The 12,488-nt window shown below is 39.5% G+C and overlaps 1 protein-coding gene across 3 annotated transcripts in view; it reads right to left on the reverse strand.

Annotated features, from left to right (window-relative positions):
• Positions 1 to 12,488, reverse strand: part of LOC102234985 (dynein heavy chain 9, axonemal) — a 162,541-nt gene that overhangs the window by 73,633 nt on the left and 76,420 nt on the right. For all 3 annotated transcript variants that reach the window (XM_005809964.3, XM_023341256.1, XM_023341257.1), the window contains 5 exons: positions 9,424 to 9,585; positions 7,405 to 7,601; positions 5,501 to 5,663; positions 3,881 to 4,004; positions 1 to 143 (listed from right to left, as the gene is read on the reverse strand). In XM_005809964.3, coding sequence (XP_005810021.3) covers positions 1 to 143; positions 3,881 to 4,004; positions 5,501 to 5,663; positions 7,405 to 7,601; positions 9,424 to 9,585 — 789 coding nt within the window. The remainder of the gene's footprint in view (positions 144 to 3,880; positions 4,005 to 5,500; positions 5,664 to 7,404; positions 7,602 to 9,423; positions 9,586 to 12,488) is intronic.

Here is a 12,488-nt window from a genome sequence, read left to right on the forward strand (position 1 = left end):
CTTGAGCTGCCTGCGAACGCGGTCGATGAAGAACTTCCAGCAGTTTTCTCTCGTATCCATCAATCCCGAGCTACGGACCTCTGGCCTCACGCTGCCAATGATGTTCTCAACCTCATCGTCTGGGAACAGGTCGGGAATCTCTCCTGGAATGAATAAAATGAATCACATTATTGCCATGCCTGCAGACCTCTTCTTAATGTGAGCTTTAGCTGTCTGAAAACTCTGGAAAAGTTTCTTATCTTGTTGGGATCGGAGCTGACACTGAGCACAGAGACTCTTAAATCAAATCTTGCTGTGGTAATAGAGGTGGAGACTGCAGGAGATCATGCAGAGGACTTATGCTAATACAGATATCTGCTTTAAGTCACAACTCCACTCGAGTAACTGATGAGCCTGGAATGTGCAGATGGATGTATGAGTCTATAATGAGTCCAAGAAACTTCAGCCCATGGAACCTAAGGTTTCTGAATCATTATTTAACAACATAACTCCAGCTGCTCCCTGCTGCAAGCTCATCTTTGATGTTTCGGCAGAACAAAATCCTTTCAAACAGCTATATCCATTCAGTTTTAATGCAACTAAGATTAATTTAGTTAGCCTATGATGTCATCAGAACAGTAGCTTAACCTGTTTTTATGATAAATGTATTCTTTCGGAGCACACATTTGCAGAATATGAGCTAAAGACTTCTAGCAGCAATCAAGCATCAAGTCAGTCAGGGAAAATTTCGACAGGGTTGGCACATCTACGCACTAAAATCTTGGGTTGAGGTCTTGGCTTTCCTCCACATCCCAAAAAGGTCACCCCCTGTTGCTTTAGCAATCTGTTGAGGGTAATTGCTCAGCTGGAAGGAAAACCTCTGTTCTGTTCTTTTTCTGGAAGACTGGGATTGCACCAGACATTGTGTTGCTTTTACATACGTCTCATCTGACAGCGGCAATTTTTTCCAACATGCCTCTTGGTTCAATCCAAGCTTTCTGACAAAGTTTTGTATTAGTGCTTGCTTTTTCTTGGTGACTATGAATACCTAGCTCTGTAAGATGTGTGGGTGATAATGGCCCGTTGACAAATATTACCATCTCTACAGAAGATCTGTCTGGTTCCATAAAGTGTATCTTTGGACTCTTGGTTGCTTATTTGATTAACGCCCTCCTCACCTGGACTCTGGGTTTAATTTCCATCTCTTTCTAGGTTTGGAGTTAAGGTAGAGTTTATTAAATCTTTACTATATCTATAAGGTCAGTCATTAGTGGTGTGTAGGTCATGCATTTATATTTTTGTTCTTTTGAAACTTGATTTCCATTATTGCACTAATAACTGATTGATTCTGATTGATATCGAAACAGGTGTCGATCAATTTTATATTTTTATGTATATTTTTAAATGTGCAAAACTGGTTACCTTACTATTTAACACACCCTATGTTTTTATATAGTTTTATCAGCTGTGAAAGCTAAAACATAACAGAAATTTGAGGTAGCAAGAACACAAATCCAAGAGACGGAAGTGAGGGGGTTAATATTTCAACATCACCTAGACTAGGTTAAAGACATCATCTTCTGGCAAAGTGAGAGCAGCAGATGAAAGAGAGATTCTTGAGAGACAGAACAAAGACCTCCAAGGCAAATGTTTGTTTCCAAAAACCACAGCCTGCTGGTGTGTTTACTGGCAGATGCCTGCACAGTCTGGGAATACAATGTAGGGATCTCAATATACTCAGGTTTCCAGCTTTTCAGCAGCTAGGTTTTTCCCAAACATATTTACCATTTCCTGTAAAATGTTACTATATTTTCTTGAGCAGTGGTCTCCACCAGTTCATTCAAAAAGCTTGAAAGGCTAATAAAAACTGAATCAATAACAGCTTCTTTTCTCCAAAGATCCTGATCTGAAAGGCTGTTTCCCCAATTCTTGGCAACAAGGGACAATGAGAACCACATGTAGTAACCTGTTGGTGCCTTTTCTGTTGCCGAATGAGTTTGGTATCCTGTTGTGTTTTACGTTTGTAGTCTGTGACGTACTTAAGAGCAGTGTTAGAGTGTCATGAGTGCTGAAAGTGACCAGAGGAAAGTCAGAGTTGGAAAATGAAGAAATGGCTACTGTACAACATGTATTGTTTACTGATGTGAGAGAAAAAAAAATTTCTACGGTCTATAAAGGCTGTACAAGTCTCAATGAAATGATGCGGCTCCACACTACGTTGTGGGATGTATGTCTTCAGAACATCTCACCACTAAGCTCGACTTTTGAGAGAAAAAACACTGTCTGTTCTCAGAGCCTTTTATTACAGATTCTTATGCTTTAAAACCAGTTTTCTTTGCCCATCTGTGAGTACAATTTAGCTGTTAGCTGTAGCCACAACCAAGTTGAATGCCTGGGATTGGGGAAATACTTCTTTCACACAACAATAAAGTCTGGGCTATCAACCTCAGCTGTTACTTTTCTGCATGTTTTCACCTACTCTGGTTTTCTTCCACAGTGCAAACACATTCACCCATCCATGCAATTTTTTACACCCTTGTCCCTAGTGCGGTCGAAGGGGTGCTGGTGCCTATCTCCAGCGAAAGTTTGGGGCGAGAGGCGGGGAACAGAAACAGAAACAGACAGGACACACAACCATGCAAACACACACTCACACCTAGGGAGAATTTAGAGAGACAAATTAACCTGACAGTCATGTTTTTGGACTGTAGGAGGAAGCCGGAGTACCTGGAGAGAACTCAGGCATGCACAGGGAGAACATGCAGTGCAACAGTGCTACCAACTATGCCACTGAGCAGCCCAAATACATGCTTGTTAGAATAATTACAATCAATGGCACCTATGTATGAGTGTTTGCTTAAATGGTTATTCTGTCTTGTCAGTCCTTGTGACACCCTGTGATGATCTAGGGCTCTGTCGAGGTTGCCAATTGGCTATTAAAGATATAAAAAGTAGGTGGATGAAAAATTATTGCCTAGTTCTAATTTCAAGAAATAGCCAATAAAAAAATTTACATTAAAAAACAGACATTATTGTAGACCCAGACTATGCCAGAGTAAAGGCTAAAAGTATGCATGTGGTGTTTGCTTGGTGCATGAAACACTCTGTGATCCATCTCTGGATGACTAGCTCAGGAAAGTTCTAGGGCAGGGGTGTCAAACTCCAGTCCTCAAGGGCCGGTGTCCTGCAACTTTTAGATGTGCCTCTGCTGCACCACACCTGAACAGAATAATTAGGTCATTAGCAAGGCTCTGGAGAACTGATCTACACAAAGAGGAGGCAATTAAGTCATTTCATTCCAGTGTTTTATACCTGTGGCACATCTAAAAACTGCAGGACACCGGCCCTTGAGGACTGGAGTTTGACACCCCTGTTCTAGGGCTTTGGATTGCACAATTTTAAAAGGTAGTGCTTTAGCTGGAGATATTCATTGTACTTGGATTGAGGGCCCTTTGTGAAGAGAAAGGCAGACAAGCTCTAAAATAACTCTGTATCCACTGTGTATGTCAGTGTGCTAAATTTTGGTAAAGGTCACATCGGAACAAAGCCAAAGAAGTGAGGTAATGAAATTCCTGAGACTATAACTGAAAATGTTTTGCCCTTTAGCACAATTGTTTTGCATTTTTATGTGTTCAGGAAGTAGTTTTCATTGTCCATGGACAATTGCGTTACATTAAAATTCATATATTTCACAATAAATTCAAAATTATTACAAAAGAACAGTAAAGACCTTGATGGATTGGACTCTTTAAAACTTCAGAGTTTAAAGAGGAATCCTTGCAGTTCCTCACAATGTCATATCCATATTGAGTAATGACATCTCTGTTTTTTTGTAACAATAAATAAATACATTTTTCCTGGAAACCATAGGAAGCAGTAGTCAGAAAAGGCTTGCTGTTACCCGATGCCAAAAGATCATTGACCAGAACGAGGAACTTTTCATCTGCCACTTGGCCGTCAGTCATTAGGAACACTGTGCCAACATTCTTCACACCAGCTTTGATGTAGAGAGATGCCAGGTCAGTCTGGGTGGGAAGGAGAGAGGAAGAGGAGGATAAGGAGGGATATAAATATAAGAAACTGAAGCTGTTAGAGTGGAACTGTAGATTTGTATGATAAAAGGAATTTCTCGCACCCAAAAGCATCTGACATTCAAACAACCTTATCCTGTTTGAAGTCAATAAACAGGATTTATACTCTTTGAACTTCATAATTTGTTATATTTCAACCACAAACTTCAACTTATTTACTAATTTATGATAGATCAATACAAAGTAGTGCCTAGTAGTGAAATTAAAGGAAACTGATTTGTGGTTTCAACATTTTGTTTACCTATGCATGCCATATTATTTAGTGGTGTGCATAATAATCACGACATCGACCCCTCTTACTCTAAAAGTCCTATTGGTGGACTCTATGAGTCCACCCTTTAAGTAACTTAATCTCAATAAAAATCCAGCTGTTTTTTTTTTTCTGACAGGTCAGGGTCAAAACATAAGGAGAAGTTAAAAGCTGGGTTGGTGTAGAAAACAATGACTCATGCTTTGAAAATCTTATTGAGCCTCAGCTAAAAATACTAACTGTGACACAAAAAAAAACTATCAACACAAGTATCAAGAAGGCACTGTAGTCTTATACAACAAAATTTGGATTTTGAACTTTCTGGTCAATGGCAAAACTGTACAAAAAAATGTGTGGCACATAACTTCCCCCTTTGAAACATGGTGGTGGCAGCAGTATGCTGAGGCGAGGCTCGTCTTCAGCAAAAACCGGCAGCATCAGATGTGCAGAAAAAAACTATGCACATTATTTATTCTTCCATGTCTTTTGTAAGTGCTGTGTATTTCTGGGAACAATATAAAAATATGAACGAGCAAAGATTATTGACTGAGGTTGAAAAATATCCAGAAACGTACGACCCACGAGTCGTCAACATGAAGACAGCGGCAAAATTCTGGTGACAGATTTCTCTCAAGGAACCTGGTTGAGGAGAAGCAATGCTAAGCTAATATTCTGAAATTTAAAAGATTTATACAGTGAGCATTTTATTGTATGACAAATTTATTTCATTGTTTCAAGTAATGCTTTACGTTTCTAGTAGTAAGCTGTGCCACCTGCTGGCATAACTAGATATCTACATGTAGCTAAAATCTACAGACGTAGCAATTTCTTGTGTTTCAGCACAATTCAGTGCAACGTGCCTAAGGTCTGGTGAAGGCGTCATTTGCCTGTCAAAAGACGTGCTGAAATGTGCCTCCCCTGGTGCATGTTGCTGTTCAGCTTTGCTGACATGATAGATGGACATAAATACAGGGTACTGCTGGAAAAAATACATGTTAGAAAACTTGACACCTAGATAGAGACTCCCTCTGCAGCAGGCCAGCGATCCTAAACATAAAGCTACAGCTATATTTGAATATTCTAATGCATATTCATGTGTTAGAACTGCATCAATGTCCAGACATAAATAAAGTGACAAAATAAGAAAAAAAAATAAGGTTGTCTGGTATCCTTTCCTAACCTTTAGGTCTGCGAGACTGTAGCTTTTTCTCAAGGTGATCTGAAAAACCTCCAGATTGGAGATGAAGGCAGCCAGTCGGGTCAGGCTCTGCTTGCCGCTGCCGCCCACTCCGACCAGCAGCGCGTTGCCCCGTGGAGACTCCAGGATTCGGTTTATTCGGCAGCTGCATGTAGAGAGCAGACATTCGGGGGAGGGAGGAATCGGTGGAAAGGAAAGGGTGAGAGAAAAGGTAGAGGGAGGGAACGCTGGCTGAACACGGCACCTGACTCATCCAACAAAACAAACACCGGGAGCTTCGCTTTGTGGTTGTTTTTGTCCGTTTTCATGCAGAACACCACCACTCTCCGTATGATCACAGTTTCCAATTAAAACTGTTATTTGTCTGTAGACTGACCTGGCCTCCAGAACACTTTAATCTCCTAAACAGGATGTAAAAAATACTCGTGTCTCTTCATTTTTAATAGATGGCCTGATTTCATTATGAATCCAGTTTGCGTTGCGGAAAGGAGCGGCTTATAAGCACAACTCTCGTTTTAACTACTGCCATGTTTTACATGCACAGTGACAAATCTCAGTTGTTTTCACGCTTCCAGTTGCGCTGACATTTAAATTTCATCTCTTCCTGATGATAGTTTAGCTGCTTTGCATTTTCTTGCATTTTCAAAAATGTTTCAGCTACTTTCAGTGATTATACATAAGATGACATTTAAACTTCTTACACATCAACTGGCACTATAGCTCAACAATTGAAGACAGATTTTGACTCCCTTCGCTTTCTTGAATTCCACTTTGTTTCCTCCATAATCTGCTTTCATTATCCAGGACTTTATTTGCTCAAACTGTTGTACTTTCCAAACATGAGTTCAGTCATTGAAAGGTGTAGACGTGACAATGTGGGAGGGTCCTCAAACCTCTCTCACAGCAGAGCAAAAGAGGAAAGTGGTTGATTTGTAGACCTGTGGCGAGGCAGATAAAATCGGTGCATAAAATCAGCTTCATGTGTTTTAATCAACCAATCACCAATCTTCCAAAATTAAGGAAATTTGGGACGATTTATTGGCTGGAAAATTTATCAAGAAAGCCTCCAAATGTTGCTGCCAGACTTCTAAGCTTAACTATAATCCTGAAGCTAAGAATATAATTTTAATATCAACAAGAAACAGAAAAAAGCCCCATGAAAACAAAGATATGTTTTCAACCATATCTTTGACAGATGAGGCTTAAAGGAGTAAATATTCTTCCCAACGTAGAACTATTCACATTGAGGGTTGCACATTGGAAAGTAAAGGATTAAAGTCATTGGAACTACAATTCTAAATGAATTGACAGGGTTTTGTTGGGTGTCAGTAGAGTATTTAGCCTTCTTCGTTCAAGATAAGTAAAACTAATCTGAACTTGTTCAATAGGTGTGGCTGCTCAAAAACCATATGTCGACCTGTTTTCTGTGTTCAAGGAACTTCGGCGAGCGAAAGACAGAATGAAAGGTAGCATACTGACTTTTAAACGCTCAAGCTGTGATAACAGCAGGTTCCAGGATGGCTTATGACTTAACTTGTTGCTTTTCAATCGGTTAGTAAAAAGTGAGCAGCTTGTTTGTGTTGTGCAATGCGTAGGGTGCCTAGCTTTTTTTTTTTAAATAAAGATGAACCCTATGGAAGAGAATCTTTTGACAGAGTTAGAAGCACTACACCCATATTCAAAAAGTATTCTTTAAACCTTCTATGTTTTAGTATGTTATCAGTTAGACAATCAATTTGACTCCTAGATGAAACATCAATGAAATGAGACTTAGATTTAGATTATATTTATGCTGCATACAGGTTGTATTTACTTCATTGCTGCCTGGGTTTAACATTGAATCTTAAAATACTGTAAAGATAAGAAACATTCACTCCTGTACTCACATGTGAGCCATGGCATCTTCAAACAGCACCAGGTTCAGGGTGGCGTTGACCTCATTGTAGCTGTCCAGAACGTCCAGCAGGATTTTACTGAGGCTGCTCCAGGACTCCACTGGCATGTACCTGGGCTCCCCTGGCCCGCAGGCAAAGTGGCAGTACAGGTTCAACTCCCGGGTCTGCTGCAGCTCCTCCTCCACGTCCTCGGGGGAAGATTCATGGAGGCACACACAGCAGTGGTAAACAGTGAGGGGAACACAGTTCGTTTGCCAGCAGAACATTGCTGTTAGGCCTAAACAGTGTGGACAGGGACACGGCTAAATGTCTTTGCTGCCCAGAGCCTGACCCAGTTAATTCTCATCCATCCTGGCACCGACGTTTTTAGCCGTGTATTTTGTCTGTTAAGGAAGGACGTTTGTGAGAAGAAGAAAAAAAGCAACTCGTGTATGAGAGACAAGCTGTTCTGAAAAATTTGACTGTTGACAGGAATCTGTCAATTTTCAACTTGATTGAATCCCAACTGTTCAGAAACTCAGAAATCTACTTTTTTTTTCCCTTGTCAGTAAAGCACCAATAAACTACATGAGGAACCCCACAGCTGTAAGAAGCTATCAAAAGGAAACTATTTTCAATTAAAAGGAAAGAAAGCTAAATAAAAAAAAGAGTGAGAGAGGAAGACTTTCAGCAGATAACAGGAAGGATTGAAGATACCCCAGCAAAGTTGCTCTGTTTGATCCCTGTAAGAAGTCAACTTCTGTCAAAGAACGAGGTCGAGTTGGAAACGTTGGCAGCTTCTTGGCAAACTCATAGTTGAAATAAGGATATGAATTCTCTTATCAACACACACAGAGATTGATGTCTCAGTACTGCCAGTATTGCTGCTAGCTAACAAGATCCTAAAGACAGTTAAAAATGTGACCTACAATCATTTTGATATTTTTTTCATACAAGTAAAAACTTATGGCGTTACCTCTGAAGCTGATATAGTTTACAGATTAATGCAGGAAGGGTGAAAAAATATAGAGAATTTGGTTCTTAGATCTTCTTATCTTTCATAATTCACCAAAACTTGTATGAGAAGGTGAAAGCTTTACAAAAACCTGAAAACAATAACTTTCATTATGAAAGTTCGTTTTTAGAGACCTAAGTTCATTAAAAACTCAAAACTTATGATGTATATGAATGAAAGCATACTTGCAAGCGTAACTGGGAAGAAAACATACAGTACTGTATATTTTTATTTGAGGTGCACTAAGTAACTAAATTATCAGGGTTCTCTTGATTTTCCCTCTATTCATTAAACGTATCAAAACTAAGAGCTTATGTCTACACACTCATCAACTAAGAAAATGAGTTGCAGGTTTGTTGACTTGATTCAAACTCATGTTGAGTGACAGACATGTTGATGAATGGACAGAGAAATATGCTGTGCTGCATTATGCCATAAGATTTTGTTGGTTTCAAAATGACTTCCTCTATCATAGAACCTGCAGCATTTATCCTGTTGTTGTTAAAGGCCTCACACAGACGCAAATCCAAGAAAATCAATGATTTGGTATTGGACAGAAAAAATTCTACAGACTTTCATGGAAGTAGAGGGAAGTTGTAAGTTTGCATTATATGCAAGGAGTTGATAACATATTGTTGCATGGTCTCTTTTCTCATTTATCGGTGAGTGTATGTGCATGTGTGTCAGGTTCTTCTCAGTGGCATGACAAGGGCAGGAAAGGGTATGGAGGAAGCAGTGGAGAGGAAACCATTAAAATGTTTTCCAATTTGCTGGCCTGGCAGTGGAGACCCTGACAGCCGGACCCCGTACCACACTGATTAATATTCTCCCCTAAGTCTCTGCAGGCCCTATACTCGCTCTTCCCCTAAAATTCTTTTTTTTCTTTTCCCCTCCTCCTCCTCCTCCTCGCTGTGTTGGCCACTGATGTCTAAGTCCAGATACAGAACAGGCAGCCTAATGATTCACTCCCTGCTCTGGTCTGCCCCTGCTGAACTCTAGAAAAAAAAACTTCTCACCTCATAGAACTTTTTCAGTGTGTCCGTCTGTAGCTTATCAAAGGCCTGGATGTCCTGCTCCTCCACCAGCTTGTCCCTGTAGACCCGGCTGGACTCATGCAGGTAGATTTTCAGCAGGTCTGCGGGGCTTTTCATGCACTTGCTGGTACTGAAGAGAATGCCCTGAGCAGAAAAAGCAGGAAAGGAGTAGGGCTTTGGGTTTTATTTCAGAGGCTGATTTGGTCCATTTACAGCAGAACAAGGTGGGAAATAGAGCAAAGCGACTGTGGGTAAATCACTAGATACTCTGAGTGGGCCGGCTGCTGGGAGGTGTGACAGGGGAACTCGGTGAAATAATAGCTGCACTTTTCTTCTATCCAATTGTTAAAGTATTGTTTTATGTAAAGTGGGTCAGGTTCAGTGGGCAGGTGTTTAATTATCTGATTTAAATTTTTAAAAATCTGGATTACACAGTAGGACTTTCCTAAGCAGGCAAAGCTAAGCTCCGTCTATGAGCTCTCAGAGAGCTAATATACTTTACTTTACAGTTTAAGTAAAATTAAAATAATGTAGTGGTGCCTCTCCCCCGTCTGTTCCTGCACACTGGCAGGCAGCTGGCTGGCAGAAACAGAAGTTTGACTCTTCCGAAATAAGTTGGGTCTCAAAAACCAGATATTTATGTATGGTTTTTGATAAGCTAAAGAATAAAGAAGAGCCACCTGTCGTTTTTATTAATATAACGCTTTACCATTACACTTGGCAAGTTCTAAGTGGCATTTCTAATGAAGATGCAGTATGTAACATTTTTAAACAATATGTTTTTTACCCAGGAAGCTCCCTGTGATTCTACTGCCATCTGCAGAAATACTTCACTAGATCAAAAAAAGAATGCTAAGGTTAGTTAGATGATGGCAGATAAACAGCTTTTCTGTAGCGGTAGGTTGTTTCTCCATCATTAGCACATTTAGCAACCCGTACACAAGCATGATTTTCAGCGTTAAGGCCTTCCTGTTGCCTCTGATTGGTTATTTCTGACTGGAAGTGGAGGATTTTTGCAGATGACAATAGTAGCATAAGAAGAACGCAGAGATGTTTCCTCCCCCCCCCCCCCCCCCACAGATTGTGTGTTTCATTTTATACTTTCATGACATAATGATAATTTGAACAAATATGTATGAAGCATGTTTATAAAAGCTACATGCTGCAGCTTGGAGTCGCCTTTTACTTGATAACTACTTTAGCCAATTACCTGCATAAAAAAAGAGCAAATATAGATAATATTCTGTGCAGTAAATAAAATAAAACAAATATGATTTTTATCCATTTCTTCTTTTTTTGATTATATTTAATGTTTCAAATTTAAGATATTAAATGCATGTCATATTACTGTAAAAGCTGGTTCCAGGCACTCATGTCAAGCTGTGCTGCTACTCAGCAAATGATCTACAGAACATTTCAATACTTCACCATTATGGGCGGTTTATTTAAGCAGCGAGCTTCCCACATCATTCTGAATGTTGCCACTTCCTGCTGTTTTACTGCTTTTCACCCCCTTTAATCATCCTAGTTCCCAACCATGAGCTCTAAGTTCAGAGACTCTCCTTATTCCCTGGCAGTCGAAGGAGAAATGTTCAGGGTGAAGAGACTTATTAGTCCATGACACTTTGAGCAACACAGACATGGAGGAGCCTGAATGCCAAACCAAACCTAGCTCTATGCTTTTGTGTATTTCAACATTTACGCAGGAGCTGTCTGGCTGAACGTCTTGCTGCATAATTTTAACAGCAACAGAAATATATTTTTAGAAAAAAATATTTTATTGTATACTTATGCAATAATGTATAAGTATACATTATTGTTTGAAATATTAAATATTTTTCATACTTTAAGATCGCAACTATTTTTTTAAATCTAAATTTGCAATTTTAGAACCAATTCGAGGTTAAACAATTAAAGGCACATTTTTATACACGCATTAGTAAATTTCTTCATTTAGACATAAAACAGGACATAGTAGAATTCAGTGGAGTGCATAAAATTTTACAAGTTGTGAACAAATAAGCAAAGCAAACATAACAAAATAATCATGAGCAACATGACAACGACATTTATGTAGTAGATGAATCTGAGAGTCCAGACTGGTTGAAAAATGTCTGAATTATTTAGTAAATACAGCTCTGAAACAATTTAGATCACGTAAAGTTATTAGTTTCTCTGATTTTACATTTTATAGATATATGTTTGAGTAAAATGAACATTGTTCTTTTATTATCTCTGAAATTCCAAGCAAAAATGTAGAATTTATTTGCAGAAAATGAGAAATGATCAAAATAAAGAAAACGATGCAGTGTTTTCAGACCTCAAATAATGCAAAGAAAACAAGTTCCTGTTCATTTAGGAACAACAATACTAACGTTTTATCAGAAATCAATGTTTGGTGGAATATTCTTGAGGTTTTCAAGAATACACTCTGAATTATTGCATCAACAATCATTTTCAGCTATAAATTCGAAAACCTAGTTATGTCCACCTAATCCTTGCCGTGAGCCATTGTGCCACAGTTTGCAGTTAACGTCCAGCAGGTCGAAGGTTCGGTTCCGTCAGGTTTTTTTTGTGGAGACTAGCTAGTCTCTGCATGTGCACAGCAGCTTGAAGTCAATCAGTGACAGCTCAGGTCCTGCCAGTACGGTAGTTATAATTTTTTATGCAGATTTTAGTCAAACGAACTTAAAACAATAAGTGAGCATCAATGAAAAATGTAAAATATTTTTGAAGGGATGTTGAAAATGTTACTACCTTTTACTGGCCTTAATTTGAGATCATTTAATTTACTACCTTTCACTACTGCGCGGAAACCCTGTTCTTAAAACGAGTCACGAGCCTAAACGAGTGTTCAGTGGGTGATTGGTGATAAATGTGTCTGTGGTGGAGGACAGTGTGACGTGGCTGATTTCCCACAGAGGCATGGATGATGCATTCAGGCAGAACCACAGGGTATGTGCATCCAATAATAGGTGCTGCATAGGATGAGGGAGAGGACAGCGAGGCGCCCTGTGTACCGTCACCCAGGAGACGCAGCCAAGCAG

Source organism: Xiphophorus maculatus, chromosome 10 (genome assembly GCF_002775205.1).
Source record: "Xiphophorus maculatus strain JP 163 A chromosome 10, X_maculatus-5.0-male, whole genome shotgun sequence".
Classification (NCBI taxonomy): Eukaryota; Metazoa; Chordata; class Actinopteri; order Cyprinodontiformes; family Poeciliidae; genus Xiphophorus; species Xiphophorus maculatus.